The following is a 19,283-nucleotide window of genomic DNA, read 5'->3' as shown; positions in this document are numbered from 1 at the left end:
ACCATCAAAGTGCAGCCAAAAAGGCTGCATGGCAAAGCTGAGTTTATTTTTATTACTAGAATAAACAAACTCATAGCTCGTCTCTTGTTTGTTCTGACCAACACCTCTTATCCTTTCATCTTCGTGTCTGTACAGCTCCTCTGTACCACAGCACAGTGGACAGCCCCTCCATGTTTGTAAGGCTTGAGCTGTGTGATTGACAGATTGAAGTTCTGTTAAATTAATGTTTCCTTATGGCAGATTTATTTTCATTTGTAGTAGGATTGCCTAATCAGTTTCAACAGTGATTCTGTCTATCTGGCCTGATAGTGTAAGGAAAGGGTATGATATAGAAAAAGACAGATTGTTGTATCACAGAGGTATTAATCTGTGGCATTCTCCTGGATCATTCAAAGGTGTTATATTGTCCACCCTTTGTAAATCCTGCACTTTTTTTTGCTTCAGTTTCATCCCATATATTTTTTAAGAACTTATGGAAAATGGTTATCAAGTATAGGATATCATTTGTTAGGCCCAAAGAAGTTCTCCTGTTTAGTGCAACATGTCTGCTTTGTTTGCAAACTCACATCCCCTAATGACTTTAGTGACAGTAATTCTTTGGAGGACAGTCATTAATAATTCAGATATTTACATTACACATAATTGCAATATATGTCTCAGTGCCTTGGTCCACAGAGGAACAATTAAAACCTGCATTTCATTCCCAGGAGAGAATCAGGTACATGGAAGAAAAACATGTCACCTTCGCCATCATAAAGTTTAGAAAACAACAACCTTGTTTTTCACTTTTGTTTCAGAGTTGTGGGAAAAAAACCCATTAACAAATAGAAAAGAAAATTATCTTCACATATTCACATTAGCACTCAAACTGTGAAAACCAACGAGGGGAGCCAGGTCGTGTTTTTTTTTTTTTTTAAAGATTATTTTTGGGGCTTTTTGCCTTCAATGGACAGGACAGATTGAAATGGGGTGAGAGAAGGAGAGTGGGGGTTGACATGCAGCAGAGGGTCGAGAGTCGAGCCTGCGACTGCTGCAGTGAGGCATCGCCTCTGTGCATGGGGCGCCGGCACTATCCACTACGCTACCGACGCCCCCCAGGTCGTGGTTTTTAAATGTTCATTATAACATTACTTGATTTTATGAAGAGTAATCATAAAAGAAATGGTATCCACCAGTTCGACCACCCTTTGAGATTTTGTATAATTATCTTTTCTTTTTTTAAATTAAAAACTTAAGTTTATATTCTTTAATTCAGTTATCTTATTTTGTAATAGAGCATTTCTGTAATCTGGTAAATAGTCTTCAACCTCCAGGCCTGAGTCACTGGTGCAGAACTAAAAGCAGCCGCTGTCCAGTCATGTGTAAACTGTTCAATGTTGAGGAATCCAAATGTGTACTGAACATCAGAATTTTATAAGATTTTAAGTAAAACAAACACCTAAACTGTAGGGTGGAGCCGCAAAAATGACTGAAGGGCCAGTAGATCTTCCATGTTTGCCTACACCAAACTCTGGTGCGTCAGCTGTGGCCCCTTTACCGAAACCTTCACCTTATGCCTTGGTAACGTCCGCTGTGATGTTGGGAGTTACAAAGTGTGTTACACTATTTGAGTGTTACAAATGTTAGTTTTAACAAAAGTAAAGAGTGTGACGAGATGATAGAATACGAGGACAAATACTCATACATTTGTCACTTATTCTAAACACCAGTTCCATCTCTCTTGTTTCATGATGTCATGTTAAATAACTACCACATTTAAAATGATCATGATGTCCTTTTAATACACATTCCAAATATACAAGCATGGGTGACATTTCTGCTGCATCCATCTTTAATCATTGTTTGAATTCAGACATTACAAACACATTAACAATGATGCAATCACTCAAAATAAAAAAGAATAAATAAAAGGATACTATGCAGGATTTTCTTAAAAAATAAAAAACAATGTAGAATCATACAAAAGTAATACTTTCAATCATCACTTATAACCACGCCCACGGATGATACCTACTAGATTTTGAGCAGATTTTGCTTTTAAATCTTAAGTGAATATTTTCTATCACATTAAAAGCAAAGAAAAAAAAAAAAAAAAAAAAAACACTCCACGTAAGTCCGCAGATTTTCATTGTGTATCACTGCTGGTAACTGCAAAAAAATAAATAAATCACAGGTTCTGTTTGGGTTTGTTCAAGACCAACTAGAAGTGGGTGGTGGTGTTTTTATATGCCCTCTGCCTGTATTGCATTGTGGACGTTGATTCACTGCAATCTTTGAGCAGTGGTGTAACCCCGAGCCCACAGGAACGTGCAGGTGAGGTCGGGACAGGAATCACTGTGCCAAGAAAAAACGCGAATAGAGTGAAGCGAAGCGCCAAGAGGACAAAATGAGAGTGAATGTTGGGGTTGGCTTTCACAGTCACTGATGAGCACTGAAGGACAGGATGGGGATGACGAGCGATGCAAAGTTTAACGGTTTTCTACTGGACAGGTAGGTGCTAGCAGTGAGCTTAGTTAGCTTGCTAGAGTATCAGCTTCTCCATCACAACAAATGCTATGTTCCTAAAATAGTACTGTAGCTTTAAGTGAAGTGTAGGAAGGAGGGGCCAAGTTTGAATGCTGTGTTCACAAACAGTAAGCGACAATTCCTGCATAGTATCCCTTTAAACATAACATAAAAAAATTACTGTAAAGGAAGAGTACAATCAAATCCCAGTGTTTTAAAATAAAAATAAGGCAAAGCTGAGAGGCAAAGTATCTACATAACAAAAGCAACATAATAATAATAATAATAATAATAATAATAATAATTGCTTATCTTATTTTTCCCTATTTTGCAGTTAAATTGTATGAGGATGTGAATGAATCTTGAAACATTTCTTCTATGGCTGCTGGCTATCTTTAGACTGATAACTGGAAATTAGCTGTGGAAAGAGGATAACAAAATTGTTACAAAAAAGTCATAAAATGTGGATTATTTTAAACAACAACAACAAAAAAAGACCGTAATGTGATCTAATCGCTTTCACATTGCGGCCCTTTGTTCTTGAAATTATCTTGGAATTTTACTGTTCAACCATTTGGTGTAATTTCTATTTTGTTTGTTAAACATTTCAGTCTCCTGTAATTCTACACTATAACTATGTAAAATTATTAATATTTATTACATATATCCAATATGTTGTATACATTTCACTTACCACAGGTATCCCTCCTTAAACTCAGTGAATTTGTGCCGGACCATAAATGTTGCTAGAGCGTCTGCTACCTAGCAACAGATGACAGAGGACTAAATTAAAAAAATAGCGACAGACTGAATCTGGATCAAATGACTGAACAAAATCAGACATGCTAACTGAATTAAAAGGTGACAGTACAAACAACAGTATCTCTAAGTTTGCACTAGGTTTTTATTCCCATAATTACATACAGCCTACAGTGTACGTTGAGGCAATCAGCCCTTACTTTCTCAGGTGCGTCCTCATGGACAGCGTGACCACACTGAGGGAGGACCTGCATCTGGAACTTCCCTGTAGTTAAACATTGAGATTATGGATATTTTTTAGGTTTATATTCAACATTCAAACGTGGAAATAAAAAGGAAAACTATGCATAAAATCTCAGTTGGTGCTTCCTACCTTGCATCTGTCCAATAGTAAGGTCTTTGTCAAGCCTGTCCACTCCTGTACAATGGATTAAGTCAGGGGTGAAATTGTGCAGTCAATGGCAAAATAGTTTGGAATAAAAATGAAATGACTTGTATTCAACCAATCTAGTGTGACTGCCCTAAAATTCCATCAAAATTGCCTATCCACACACTTTTTGAGTATTTGGAGCACCAAATAATAATGTGCGTTCACTGTGAGAGCTCTAACCTGCAAGCAGAAGCAGTTTTGGCACAGGGCAAGTGAGAAAGAGGGCAGACAGGCCTCTGAACCAGCCCTCCCAGTATTTTTCTGTCTTTGACAGCTCCACTCGCCAGGTGAAGATGCTTTCCTTTTTTGTCTGTATGGAAGAAATCAACATTTTAGGAACACTGCCACCTCCCGCAAACACATACACATGTTACAAATTAAAAGCCAAATAGTTAGAGAGATGGAACCTCTTGGTCATCTTCCTTCATCCTTTTCTTGTTGGATTCTTCTTCCGCCTCTTCATCCTCCTCCTCTTCTATAATACCTTCAATGCTATTGGACACACCTGGACTGCTGGTGGATTCCTCACATCTGTAAAAGTCAGAACAGACCACACTGACTTACGGTACATATAAAACCCGCAAAACTACACAGGACAAACAAATGAGACAAAAAGCAAACATACTTTTTCACCTGGCCTCCCATTGACACTCGCGCAGACTCCGTATTTCGGATCTGGCCGCTCTTCACACTGAAAGCAAAGGAGAAGAACATTTTCAGACACTTGGCACTCTAGATGCCAACCAAGCTTGGAAATCGAAACTCTAAGAACGGACACTGAAAGTTGTCCAGCACAAAGGAAATGCTTTCAACAAGGCTCCAATTAGTTTAGTAAATAATGTTTATGACACTGTATATAATGTAATTTAATATGTAAATAATGATGTAAATAATGTTTATGACACAGCATAATTTGGCCAAAACTATACTCTTCCTTTACACAATAATTTGGCCCCAGTCACACGTCAAAGATGTAGCAGTAAACTATTTGATGTTTACCTCCACTCAATGGCATTCTCCAGGGATTTAAAGGTCTTTGGCCGACTTCTGAGGAAATTCTGCATACTGTTCAGAGCATCCATTGCTGTACCTGAATGCAATTCACAACAATTATTTATCATCATTACGCGCAGTGATACTATAGTGAGCTCACTTAATTTGATTCCATTATGAATATTAAACATATGAATTCACTGCTTATTTAAAGATGTGTTAAAATCAACCTGCTGTTAGGTCAACTAAGCATCATAAACTGAAAAATATCTTATCTTAGCAAGCACATACCTTCTACAACATCAATGACACAGAGGCCAAGCAGGGATGGTATATGATTGGCGGCAGCTGTATGAACAGCGATGGCCCCGCCCATGCTGTGTCCAATAATCATGATCGGAGGTGGGCTCTCTCCATAGAGCACCTCCACCACTTTGCCAATATCCCTTGTGAAAGAAGAAGCAAGGGAAACCTGTAAACCTTGTTACATTTTTATCATGTGTCTGAGTGTACAGTCAGCAACCTCAAGAATGTATTTAACAATTTAACCTTTTTTATTTTATTTTAAAGCACAGTCAGCAGTCCAAATGTAAACACCAAAGACTCAATAATCCTCTCCCTCCTGGACTGAACTGTGAAAGGATGCACCAAACATTCCTCGCCTTTATGAATGTGGAAGGCCGTAGAAATCAAAGCTGACTGTGTGCCTGACTCTGTACTCAAGGAGTACAAGGAGTGCAAGGCTAAGCTGCTTAAGTCAGCGCATGTGTGGTTATCACAAATTCCAGTGTCTGTTTTAACTGCACACAAAAAAACTTACTTGGCCATCGTGTCTGCAGAGAGATCATCAGGATTTTTCACTTTGGTGTCACCTGCAGATAATGAGAGAGGAGCAAATTTCCCCATTTGTTCCATCTAAGCACATGAATATGCAAAGAATGACCTTCTAGATGATGTAGGGGGAGAGGTGGCTTCAAATCACAGGTGGGCAGGGATGTGATCAAGATAATTTGACACACTAATGTCACTTCCTAACAATTTGTGGCAGAGGAGAAGCAATTTAAACAGTAAAATCTGATTTAGGACTTAAGTTGTTTTGCTATAGCAGAAAATATCAAGTGTCAACTTTATTTCATCACTTTATATCACTGCAATATCAAGCAAAACTAGAAACAAACAAACAAATGTTAATAAGGGTATACTACACTTTTACAGAATGCTTAAGATAAGACAAAGTATTGGGATGCAGTGATCAGCATATTTTTAAACCAAGAGAACCATAAGATATCTATATGTGCATATATTTTTGCAAAGCATTATTCAAAGGGGAATTATATTACCATACCAAACTAAAAAATCTCCGACATGATCTGCTTCCTGATCTATAAAAAAATATGTCTAGTTCCTAACGTTGTGCTGTGTGACTACCTATATTTACCATGAGCTCGAAGGTCCATAGCCACCACCCTGCAGTTGATTCTGCTGCATATGACGGCCTGCAAAGACACATGCAGAAATGATTTCAATCAGATAGTGTACAGCATATACACTGTAATAAAGGAACAGCTTCATAAATGTTCCAGATTTTGTTGACGTGCATTTTAAGCAGTGTATTTTTAAGAGCTTATTAAGTTTGTGTAATAATTGTCATGCTCACAGTAAACACTGCCCAGGAGAGCGCAGAATGGCCTCCCCCATGGAGCAGAAGCAGCACAGGACCATGGGCACCACTGCAGTAAATTCTGAAGATGTTCAAGGTAGTCAAGGAAACGCATACATGACTGAATAATAATGAATAAAAAATTTACTTTATAAACTGGTTATTTCTGATGTTCTCTCCTACGTTGAAGTTAGAAAGCACACAGGTCGCTAAATCTGAATGACCTAGTTGGATTTGAATGCTCTGGGTGATTGACACACCGAAGTGTCACAATTCATAGCTAATTTTCTCCTGACAAACACAAGCAGCAGGTGAGGATATATCTTTGCCATTTTCATTCTCCACCTCAACATCTTCTATGGTTTCAAAGTACTGACTCCAGGGCAGGGGGGAGAAATCTCTCTTCCGTCCGGGTCTGTATTTCAAAAGAAAAAAAAAAAAAGATAAGCAAAATGTACACTAATCCCATATTGCAGCAGGATTATTAAAAACATAAATCTCTGAATGTGTTACCATGAAGAAGATAAACTGGTTCTCTGATAATACAGCTTTTTCACAAGGTCAAACGCTGGAACATTTAAGAGAAAAAATGGCCCACAGATTATGACACAGGGATCTAAATGTAACACAAGCAATAAATTGTAATGTTTTATAAATATTTAACAATTCTAAAGCTCTGGCTGCTGGCTTTTTAACTGGCAGAAAAACAGACACAGCTTACTTTATTAAGAGCAATGTTTTAGGGTTTGCATTTTAGTGTTGTTTAAATTCTTTGCACATACTTGAGAGGGCTTGGATGCTGTTTTATTCAAACCCCAAATATACAACATTGTCAAAGTGTCAAAGACACTACTTTTCAGTGGTGGACTCAGGCTGTCTGAGGGGCAGGGCTGAAAAAACAAATGTGCACCAGCATGCACAAAGTTCTGCATCGTGTTTTCTGAATTTCAAGACCACCCTAGAGGGCCCTTAATCCTGATTTCCTCTTCTTGAGGGGTACCCTAGAAGTCATTTTATTTTGTTTTCTCTATTTAAAGGAATCCTAGAGCAGTGGTTCTCAAACTTTTTTGTGTCAAGGCCCCCTAAATTGATACACATTAAGTCCCAAACCCCAATTTGATAAGATGTCACTTCAGGGATCTCCATCTGAATAAATCTGGGTTGTTAGATATTATTAAGACCAGAATAATAAACTGTAATCTACAGTTGAGGAGGTAACAGTGGAAGGCGTGAAACCTACGGTCAGAATAGTCTCTGTTATGATTTTACGTGACACTGGGTTCACATCTCCAGTGAATTAAAAAGTAAAAATAAAATATTAATCATTTGTCTGGAGACTCCCTGGGACTCCCTCAAAGACCCCTGTGGGTCCCTGGACCCCTGCTTAGGAACCACTGCTCTAAATGACAATCACTTTTTCTTCACTGTGAGGGCACCCTAAAGGACATATCATCGCGTTTTCCACTGTTAGGGCATCCAAGAAGCCACTTATCCTATTATTTTTCCACCTTAGGGGCATCCAAGAGTGTAGTTTTGCTGCGTTTTTCGGACATAAGGGCACTAAGGTGGCCCCCAGGGTCCATCAGTGCTGCTATAGTGTGTCGTGAATGCTCATCCTAACCCTGACATAAGCTAATGTCAGTGGACTTCCACATTGAACTAAGTTTTACCTAAATAATATATACATATAATGCGCAGGCCGTATTCTACATCTACTTAGCAAATCAAAAATGGTCATGTTATACTCGGCGTATAACGCTAATCCACCACTGTTGGTCAAAACTCTGCTAGCAACAACTAGCTTAACTAGCTAACGTCATCGGTTCAATAGACTTGTCCTTAAACTATAACGATACGACATAATGTAACAGAGAGCAACTAGTGTGATTCAGATCAAATTAAATGTACCGTTAGCCTGTCAGCACAGTGACAGGATGCAATTAAGATGCTAACTAACTCACCCCATTTTCATCTTGGAGCTGGACTGAAAACCACCTGCCATAGGAGGTCTGGAGGCTAACAGGTTTAAATGCAACTGTTTCTCCATGTTGTCGAGAGCGGGGTCGGTCTCTGTCAGGAACTCTTTAATGCGACCTCCCCTCTCTTTCGCTGCATATGATGTTCTTCGACACCTGCACCGATGCTAGCCAGGCATTGGATAATGCTTAGCTAACGCTAGCGCTGAGATACGTTTCTCCGACAAGCTAACTGTTAGCGCTCTTCTTCTGCTGCTGCTGTGATTATTTTGGGTCGGACTCTTCTTCTACGGTTTTCTTTACAGGTAGCTTGGCGTAGACCTCTCAGAGCATTACTGCCACCTTTTGACGATACCACATAACACATGCTATGTCTTCTAAAATCCAAACTTCTCACAGGTCTCACGGTTAAATAAAACTATAAATATTCTACGTAAATTAATAACAACGTTATTAACTTGCAGTTAGACATCAAAGCAAATTATTTAACGAAGAGTCAGCTGGTGTTACGATTGTTTGTAAGGAAAACCTGCACAGATATCAAAATATATTTCACATTGCTCCAGCTGAAGATAATTTTTCAACAGATGCTGTAATATCCCACTGTAATATAGAGAGATTAATAAAAAGTAACATAAACATAAAAGTAACAGCACAGTTTCACAATATTGAACACAGGGTGGCAGCAATGCACTATACCAACCAATATACCAACACAACTGAGACAATTTATTTAAAGGGACACACTTGGAGGGTCCTCTGTGGCTCTGGGAGAACTTTAAAAAGTCAGAAAAATAACTGGTCATATCATAGGATGTCCACAGGGTTATCTCAGCTTGTATTAATACACTATGCTTTTAAAAAGCAAGGGCATTTGTTGCAAACTACAGGCGCTGCATTTGAAAGATGTGGGTATTTACCAGGGAGAGGGTCTCATTAAAGACACTATTGAGTCGGATCACAGAAAATGTAGTTTTTAGAGCTAGACCCATGTTGGGGCGCAAAAAGTCAGGATATCTTGGCCCCTGCTGCATTGATTTCTACGAGTTCTGCTTTTAAAAATCATGTTTCTCACAAGGAGAGCCCCCTGAAGATAGCTGTCAGTATGTGCATAAAATAATGTAAGTACAATGCAGATGAGTGTGTTTGCTGCTGGTGACCTTTTGAGGAATATTCAAGAATAGTAATTTCAATAATTAATGATAATGATAAGAAAACATATGCAGGTGTTACTGTGTGGTTATGATCACTGAGAAATGCACTAAATGAACACTAAAGTTGCAGTGTCAGCCCTGTAATGTGTCGCTGTTATTTAATGGGAGACATTTGAGAGACTTGTTAATTGGGTTACATAAAGAGTGTTGCGACAGCTGCTCGTCTACGGTTGCAGACTTGATAATGTCATAGTGAGAGGCAAAAGAGAGGTCATGAAGAGGTGAAGATGAACAAACAGATGTTCACACTTTTTCCGTAAACTTAGTACAAAAGGACAAAGATGCCCTCAGCGAACACTGGTTAGATTCAGGTGAAACTCAACTTACTCAGTAAGCACCAACATAGTGTCAAATCTTTGAGGGTACACCCTCTCAGCTTGGTGTCATTCAACTAAACCAGCAACAATCACACTTCTGAACTAACTATGAACAGAAAAAAGTATATACAGACAAACAAGCTATCAAGACTCTTGGCCAATTGGGATACCTTCTTCCATGCTACCCTGCAGTGTAATAAAATTCAAACCAGGGAAATCCTCCCCTCTTTTAACCTTAAAGGGATTTTTTGAAGTGGGGTTGTGTAAGGTACCTATTCATAGTCAGTGTATTAATAACAGTAGATGTCAGTCTGCACGCTCACAGTTGGGAAAAGTAGGTTAGTGTCCGACATGGAAGCTAAGCAATGTACTGCTGTGGATGGGAGTCGGCAGTAGCCAGCGAAAAAAAAGTTGCAAATAAAAAAAAAAAAAAATCAGTTTAGTGCATGCTATATTGAGAGCATATTCATCACTTCAGACAGCCCGTTTCAGCAGGGAAGCCATCACAGCTTCAGTTCCCCTTGAATGCTCTTGTCAAAGGCACCAGCCTCCACTGAGGAAAACAGTAATTTTAGCTTGCTGAACACGGGAGCTGCTGATCTACTCCTGCTTCGATTAGTTAGTTTGTTAGTGTTATTGTGTGACTTTGATGAATCTAAACTAACCCTTTTAAATGCCAAAGTCACACATTAACACAAACAAATAACTGATCAAGGCAGCGGTAGACCAGCTGCTCCAGTGTTCAGCGATGTTAAATCACTGTTTTTCTTAATGGAGTTTGAAGAGAGTGATATAACAGCTTCATTTTCCAGTTGGAAATCTCTGTCTGACAGAAAGGTAAAGCGGTGAAAATATTCTCAATATAGCACACAATTAAACATATGTGGATTTTTTTTCAGGTGGGACTTTTTTTTTTTTTAGGTTGCTAAATTACGTTTTGTTGCTGACATTTTGTCGGACTCAAGCCTGCTTCTCTAAACTGGGGGCGTGCAGACTGACATTTTCTGTTTGTAATATATTGTCTATGGATAAGTACACCATACAACCCGCACTTTAAAAAATCTGAACTATCCGTTTAAGCTGTCTTTTTGAACATTTTTTATTGTTGGTACCAAGTTATACATTAAAAAAATATTTTTTGCAGCTCAGCTCAAACCAATACAGAGCCTGTCTGTCTAAGCATCTGAGCAGATGGATGTTCCTGTTGTTGCCAACAGAGTGCATTAAACAATGTATTCATATGTGAAACATTTGGCCTGTACCTCATGAAACACTTTTAGATGGCGGATCATGTGTGACCAGACCACTTCATGGACATGTGCTCGAGGACACTTTGACATTCACCTCAGCCCTAGGTTGGACCAAAAAGAAGTGTTTTATTTTTATTTTTTGCATTTTTCCTCTTAAAAATTTGATTGAGAAATGTTTCTTTTTTGTTTATTATTCTGATAATTTTTTTTAAAAAAATTCTAGAATATCAACATCTTTATAATGATGTAGATCCAATTTTCTTATATATGTTGGTATCATTTCAGTGACTTTGTGTGTTTTAACTATCGGCTGTTTAATTCTTGATGTAGCTTTGTATTCATAGCCTACTATAGCCTTGGCTTATAAACAACCTGTTCTGACAAAAGGGATGTATATCAGACTCCATTACCTTCCATCCTGACTGTTTAATCTTTGATTTCAGTCACATCTGAATATTTTTTGGATTCCACAGAAGATCTTGAAACATTCGAGGGTTAAATGTAGCCTATTGACTTAACTGTGTCTGGGAACCACGGACAAAGTGAGCTTATCCATTGTTTGTTTCCTCCAATGAAAACTGAAATAAAAACTCTGCTGTGAGACCAACAATGCTAGTAAAACCTAAATATAAAAAAACAGCAAACAGCTGAGCTGTTCCTGGTATGTGGGGCCATTTGTTGTCTAAGTGAAAATCTCTTCATACTGTGTGTGCTGTGATCGTCTAAATGAATTCCAAAAGCTCTTGATGAGTTTGATTTAAGACCCAAAAAGCTTGATGATGATACAAATGGATGGGATTTTTACTTATACTGGTAGCAAGTTTAAAAAAAGAAAAAAAAAATCAGTTTAAGATTAAAAACAACAGTCAAAGCCATGGGGATGAATTGTCAGTCCTTTCCTTTATTCTTTACCTAATAATTAGTTGGAATTAAGTTAAGACAGAAGTCAGCAAATGGTTTTGTGAATGAAGAAAACAGGTTATATTTGTGTTCCACTAACCTTTCAGTGACCCAGTCTGACTTTATTTATAGCGTAATGGTCTTTATTTATAGTGTAATGGAGATTAGCTGTTTCACAGTGACGTTCATAGTTCGTGGTATTCACTTTGCAGGAGGACGGAGTGGTGAGGGGGGCCTGCCTGCTCAGTTTCATCTTCAAAAGGCTGTTGGCGAGGTCACTGTGGACTGGTTGAAGCCGGACCAAGAGTTGTTTACTGGCCTCACTGTGCTCAAAGGTTATTCACAAAGTGTTCTCAAGAACCTGTTTTTAGCGATGGGTCAAGAAAGCAGATGGTGAGAAACAACTTGCTTTTTCTTCAGAGTCATTCCTGAGGGTGCTGGTTTTAAGGTTTAAAGTAACAATATCAAAGTTTTTAATTTAAATGCATGTCTGTTTAGTCAGAACTTAAGCCAGTTGAGGTAACACATTGGTGATTGAGCCAGTGGCCCATTGATATAAAACCAACGCATTTACCATCAGGGTGTCTGTGGCGACTTTCCTGGGCAAAATCACACAGCGCACACCAAACCGTTCTCATTCCAAGGTCCTCAAAAACTGACGTTTTTTCTTGGCCCTTGACGAGTGATAGTGACACACAGGGCACCTTTTAGCAAATCTATGTCACTCCCAGCTGAAACACACTTTGACATGGGTCAGTGTAGTGATGCAGCTGCGTTTAGATTAAGCCAACAAAACCACCACATGTTTAGGGTTAAAATAAGTACATTTGTTACATAACATAACAAGTTTTGTAATGTTATGTTTAAACCACACTGACTTTTGGTTTCACATGGGACACGAACTTTAGTCTCTTGGGTGAAATTCTGTTTTGGTTTGGCTCTACCACTGATGTGGACTTCCTCACTCTTTAAACGTTGGTTGCTCTCAGGGTCAAGACTTTACTAATTCAAAAAGTAGATATGGTAAATATTAAAAAACAAAAACAGGTACGCTACAATATGCATCTAAAAGCCACCTCATGCTACTGGAGCCAAAATCACAACCAGCAACCCACATTAGGTCCTCTCTTAACGTTCACATGCAACTTAAGGCCACTTCAGTGGTTGGAAACACAGTAAATAGGGGAAAATACGTCCAAGGTGCTGTCATTTGCAGAGGCAGGACTTTTCCTCAGCCTTGTTTACAAAAACAACTTCAGGGATGTTGGGAAACTTGTCACATGGAATATGAAATGAATTGTATCTGTACACAGTAATGACTACTTATTACTGAAGTACTCAGACACAAGCAGTGTTGAGACCAACAGATGAAGCAGCTGTAGGCTATGCAGGGAAAACACAGGTGTGCATGTCACAATGTAAGGAACTAGCAGTGCACTTTTGGGAATAGAAAAACATCTTGGCACATGCGGTAGACGGTGAAACCTTAGATATGAGGAGAGGAGTTTTGCACAGTCAACCGCATGACATGATGCATGCTTGCTGGGGGCTCTGACCTGGAGCTGCTATGGAAAGTCACATGTGTAGCGGCATGCACACTGAGGACTCCAACACTCCACTGACAAAGTGTCTGCCCTCTCTAACACTTTCCAGTCAGCATCAGCTCTTCTCTTTGGGTGCTGCTAGTTTGCCTGAACAGACGCTAATGGCTTAAATGATTACATACAGATGCTATGTGCATCCACCCACCCGCGTTCACCATATGGATTGGCTGAGAAGCATGGCGGGTGCTTTTTCTTGGAACATCTTGTAACTTTATTACTTGCAGGGAGGAGGGATGAGGGGATTCCATAAACTCCTCAACTGGTTTTACATTTGTTGTAGGGCAATAACACTGAGAAACACACCCACCCACAGAAATAACTAAGCTCCAGTGAATGGGCCCTCCTCAAACCTTTCTTACTCATATGAACTCATGCAAATGCTCTTTCTCTCCTAATTTAAATCAGTAAATTTCTCAGGACATGTGTTCCGGCTGCCCACTGCTATATTTCAGTAGAGCAACAATAAATTCAGTGTTTTTTTACTGTTTTAATAGGTGTAGTGAATATTTTGGTTCAAAATTAATCATTCAGCATCATTGCTTATATTGAGGATGAAACTGATTATTGCTGGCGTCCATGGGTGCCCCCTAATGGCCGGGCTCCGGAAAGCTTTTTCCCCCCCTCATGGGGTGGCCCTGCTGAGAAAAGGATGTAGGGCAAAAGTTATCCACCACAGAGCTCTTGTCAGCTAGTCAAATACCCCATGAAAACATCTAGGGAATCCAGACAGGCCTCTCTGCCTGATTGGCTGCATGTATCAACCAATAGAAACACGAGGTATGCCCCTCATTGTAGTAATATGAGCTGGTGTCCCCACATGTCCGAGTGTGAAATGTTATGTAAACTCCAAGCTCAGGGTTTATAATTTGAATATATTTATGTCATTGTCAGCAAGTTTTACTGTGGAATTAGGTGTGAATCAACCTGAAAATATTCCCAGTGTTCATGTCCTCATAGTGTTAGTCCACACCAGGCTACCATAACAACACTATTAGGAGCAGATCAACAAGTGCTCAAATATCCGTCTGTGTCTCATAGACTGGTAAACAGGAGATATACATAACAGGTGTGTGTAGCGTGTCAGGCTGCCCCGCGGTCATGTGCAAAAGGTGGCTATAAATTCAGCAGCTTCTCTTTCTTCTTCAACAGAGAGCACACAGCATGAGATGTGGACACTGAAGGGACTAACTGCCTGAAGGATTATATATTCTTTACACTGTGTTGGATTAAAACTTTCCTGGAAAACAACATAGGTAAACCTCTACATGAGGATAACTGTGATTGTTTTTAAAAGGATGCATTTTCAACCTATGTCACTTGATATTAAGTGGTACATATTATAAATATGAAATATAATTTTATTTATTTTTACTTTTAATTTATCAATAAAAAACTAGGATAATTATTCAAATATTTAAAATATTATTATTGTTGTTGTTGTTTCTTGTACTTCTGAACTGAAGTATAATGTGTCGCTCAGTTATCATAATTATAAAACTATTAATGAAATGCATGAAACCAACAGCGCTAATTTCCCGTGATGACACACAAGTGATAAAAGCTTGTTTTTGCAGTGAGTGGTGGTATGCTGGCTGACTCACTTCAAACAGAGTTTATGGCCCAGGGTGTCTCCACAACAGAACCGCTTCCAAAGACGAGTGTGCTTCTTGAGAAAACTTGAAGCTTTCCTCCATCCTCACACAGGTATCCACAATGTCACATTTTTAGTTCACTCAGTAGTTCAGTATAATCAGAGCAAGTTAAAATGATAAAAGAGAGAACACATTAACATATATTCTGTGTGTGTCTGTCTTGAGCTGAGTATTGACTTTCATTGGAGTGTGTGGTTTGACGTAAATGTAGGTCCCGGTCAAATAGCATTAAGGGCAGATCTTTCCATTTATATCATCAGCCCAGGTGTAGAAATGGTTGGCATGAAACCCAAAGACGTGGTGCCCTCTGCGACAGTTAAGTTCTTCGGAGCAGGCACGGCGGCCTGCATTGCTGACCTCGTCACCTTTCCACTGGATACCGCCAAAGTCAGACTACAAGTGAGAAGCAGGAGGCTTTACACATTTTAACTATAGATTTTGTTCCAATTTATGTCTCCTAACAATCATTTCATGTCAACCTATTGTCCAGATTCAGGGAGAGTCTCAGAAAGTTGAAGGGGTCAGAGAAATGAAGTATCGTGGGGTGTTCGGCACCATCACCACCATGGTGCGCACAGAGGGGCCCAGGAGTCTGTACAGCGGACTGGTGGCAGGACTCCAGAGGCAGATGAGCTTCGCCTCTGTCCGAATTGGCCTGTATGACTCCATGAAGCAATTCTACACTCGGGGCACTGAGAGTGAGTTGCATAACCCGAGCATAATTGTGTTAAAAGGAACAGTGTGGTTTCGGTTCCACTAATCGTCATATGCTGCACAGGTGCTGGGGTTGTTACACGGCTCATGGCGGGCTGCACCACTGGAGCCATGGCTGTGGCTTTTGCACAACCAACAGATGTGGTAAAGGTGCGTTTCCAAGCCCAGGTACGATTGGCTGATGGTGGGAGGAGATACAACAGCACCCTGGACGCCTACAAGACAATTGCCAGGGATGAGGGAATGCGAGGCCTCTGGAAAGGTGCCTGCCATGTTACTTCAAACATTTTAATAGTGCATAATATGTGTTACCATTAAAAAGTCCCTCCACTGGTTTTGAAGCAACTGTCATCTCTTTCTTTCTTTTAGGTTGTATGCCCAACATCACCCGTAATGCCATTGTAAACTGTGCAGAGCTGGTGACCTATGACATAATCAAAGAACTCATCCTCAAGTATGACCTAATGACAGGTGAGGTGAAAAAGCAAACAAATTATTGTAGATATTATTCCAATTTCTTACTCAGCCAAATACCAACATTGTGGAAGGATGTGACTCACCTTCTGTTCTCCTACAGACAACCTGCCATGCCACTTCACTGCTGCCTTTGGTGCAGGCTTCTGCACAACAGTAGTGGCTTCCCCCGTGGACGTAGTCAAAACACGGTTCATGAATTCGACAGAGGGCCGGTACAGGAGCGCTATCAACTGTGCTCTCACCATGATGAGAAAGGAAGGACCCACAGCCTTCTATAAAGGGTATAAAACCCTGCTAACACAACATTAAACCAAACAACAACCTGTTTGGGACACTTCCTTACTTTTCTTTCCTTTGTCTCCTTTAGGTTCATGCCTTCTTTCCTGCGACTGGGGTCATGGAACATTGTGATGTTTGTGACGTATGAACAAATTAAAAGAGGTATGACCAGAACACAACAGTACTGGGAGTCACCGTTTTGACCTCACCTCGTCACACTGCTTCTTCAGACAGAGCCGCATGGACACAATAGCCTAACCTTCACCACGATGCAGTGGTGACCCAGGGTTGGAAAGGAATGTAAAAAAGACTCATGGCAGGAAGCTGTAGCTCTTCAACTTCCTGAATAAACACAGATTCTGAGGGCATCGTTGCAATACCAGACCGAAACAAAGACTCAAGTGCAAGGAGACGTTGTAATGGTGCCTCCATTACAAAGATGCTTTCTCAGGTGAAAAAGATGGACGTGAAATTGTAATTCCAGAAGGTTTCTGAATGTTTTATCTCTTTCCAACATATGTACTTAAACCTTAATCAGCTGGCTGTTACATGGTTTTAAAGATGGATTTCTGTGTTTACAAGGATGAACTGTGAGATAATGAATAATGTTGCAACATGATTGTATTTGTTGTTCAGGGTTTTTTGTCTGGCAACACAGACCTAAATAGTGACCACTTCTATTGTCCTTATGTTGCTTGTTGTATTGTGGATTGTTTAACATGTTTACCTTGTTTGTGCATGTGGAAGGGTTTATAGGTAAATCAATGTCCTGTTTATTGTAAATAGCATGATTTATTGCTGGTCAATAAGTGATAAATATGTCGTGCACAGTGACAAATGATGCCAAAATTAATAAAGAAAGTCCTTTATTAATCATAGTCTGTTATTGAATTGACTGCACTTTTGTTAGCTGGAATACATTTCAGTGTTATTAGATCATAGAGTGGCTGAAATGGAGAAACTGATAAGGTAATTGTTGACAGAAAGTGGAGGTTTAAGTGGGACAGTATTCAATATTTACAGTAAGTTCCATTGTGGTAGAAATCAGTAGTGTACACCAACTAAAGCATTTTGGTGAGTGTGACTGTTTACCTCACCTCTTATACTTTGATGATTTAGATTATGATCCAAGTTTGTCCAAAATGGTTCAGTAAAAGAAATTGTTCTCAAATGATCAAATATTGAATTCCATTTATACTTTTTGAAAATATAAACTTCCTGACCTTCTGATTTGGTAAAGACAGTAGACACCAAAAGATGGACTACATAGCCCACCTCACATGTAGCACAGTATTGGTAAGATGGGGAAAGTTGCATCCTCTCAACACATGTAATGAATGGCTATGCTCTAGTAAATTGTGACATTTATTCTGCTGCATTCTTGAGATTTATTCCACCAGAAAGAGAGGTTTTAGGGTAAATTATATAATTTTTGTTACAGGATAATAGTGATCTATGTGTTCATTTTAACAAGACACCCTAAAATAAAGACTATTAGCCTGAGGGACAGGCTACAAGGCTTAAATCTTCTAGATAACCCAATAATAGGTTTGGGTTGGGATTTTAATTCATTTTAGTTTGAGTCAGGGTTTCTTGCTCCAGGCAGGGTCACTACTGAGGCAAGCTGCCCCTTAACCAGATTTGAATTACTGTGCTATAACAACAAAGTTGGCTTCTCGACCCATTTATTTATTTAGGCATCGTCATCATCCTGCACACATGCTTATTTCCATTTTTAATTTTACCGTAAACTGACTTTGTTCTTAAGGGGTGTATTTCCCCCATCTGTTAAGCCCTGAAAGTCCCCCAATTGGGGGACTTTGAGAGCGACTTTGCAAGCACAGTGTGAAACAATACACTGATCACGAAGAATATAGTGATGTTGCACATCAAATTAAACAGCAGAACCTGGGCTAGAAGGCTGTAAAAACCCTTTATACATGCCCCAAACACAGCTTAAACAACAACTAAATAAACAACAACAAATCCAACTCCATACAGCACTGATATCCCAACCCACTCGGTATATTTCGGGCTCTACCTCGACCACACGACTCTGCTGTTTCCACACATATGTGCCAAAGCACACTACCCCAAAGCATCAGAGAGCTAGAGACCAAAGAACAACAACAGAAATCTTTTCGCCAAAATATATTTGTAATATCTCTCTTACCTTGTTGTTTTTGCCGTGAGAAGCGCATTCTGCCGTCAAATCACGCTTCATTCCCGTTTACTGTAATGTTGTCCGTCATTGAAATGAATCCGGGCGGAAAAACTTGCCGGCCAGAGGTTCCGGGGGAAGCATAACAATGACCACTCACAGCAGCCGACCTCGCCCCACAACGCATTCTGCTGACTCTGATTGGCTTACAGTGCTGCCCATCATTTGGTGGGTATAGCGCCATTCTATTGGCTCTAACGAATCAAACGAAGTGTCAATCACTCGAATCGGCCAAGCCCTCATGGAGATACGGGCCTCCAAAGCTGAGAACAGAAACTCAGAATAGTTTCAAATGTAGTAGGCATGTATTGGTCAGTTTGGAGTGGGAAATA

At 39.6% G+C, this 19,283-nt stretch overlaps 2 protein-coding genes across 3 annotated transcripts; one reads left to right on the top strand and one right to left on the bottom strand.

Annotated features, from left to right (window-relative positions):
* Positions 1-1,763: 1,763 nt before the first annotated feature.
* On the bottom strand, positions 1,764-8,605 carry ppme1 (protein phosphatase methylesterase 1). Its single transcript, XM_050041107.1, has 14 exons — positions 8,309-8,605; positions 6,669-6,762; positions 6,345-6,437; positions 6,126-6,183; positions 5,508-5,559; positions 4,979-5,133; positions 4,694-4,784; positions 4,320-4,385; positions 4,102-4,225; positions 3,875-4,004; positions 3,638-3,682; positions 3,465-3,529; positions 3,200-3,267; positions 1,764-2,923 (listed from the first exon to the last, which is right to left on the bottom strand). Exons 1-14 carry the CDS (start codon positions 8,392-8,394, stop codon positions 2,920-2,922), a joined length of 1,131 nt encoding a protein of 376 aa, XP_049897064.1. The 5' UTR covers positions 8,395-8,605; the 3' UTR covers positions 1,764-2,919.
* A 3,685-nt stretch (positions 8,606-12,290) lies between these two features.
* On the top strand, positions 12,291-17,597 carry LOC126387706 (mitochondrial uncoupling protein 2-like). Of its 2 annotated transcripts, XM_050040325.1 has the most exons (9): positions 12,291-12,397; positions 14,758-14,861; positions 15,183-15,312; positions 15,521-15,659; positions 15,751-15,958; positions 16,039-16,236; positions 16,344-16,445; positions 16,552-16,732; positions 16,819-17,597. In XM_050040325.1, exons 4-9 carry the CDS (start codon positions 15,534-15,536, stop codon positions 16,931-16,933), a joined length of 930 nt encoding a protein of 309 aa, XP_049896282.1. In that variant the 5' UTR covers positions 12,291-12,397; positions 14,758-14,861; positions 15,183-15,312; positions 15,521-15,533; the 3' UTR covers positions 16,934-17,597. The 2 variants fall into 2 exon arrangements, with proteins under 2 accessions (XP_049896282.1, XP_049896281.1); XM_050040324.1 differs by lacking the exon at positions 12,291-12,397 and having other exon boundaries at positions 14,707-14,861.
* Positions 17,598-19,283: the final 1,686 nt, after the last annotated feature.

This window comes from Epinephelus moara, chromosome 3 (genome assembly GCF_006386435.1).
Source record: "Epinephelus moara isolate mb chromosome 3, YSFRI_EMoa_1.0, whole genome shotgun sequence".
Taxonomy (NCBI): Eukaryota; Metazoa; Chordata; class Actinopteri; order Perciformes; family Serranidae; genus Epinephelus; species Epinephelus moara.
Note: the sequence above shows the minus strand (reverse complement) of the source record. Positions and strands in the feature narration are given on the sequence as shown.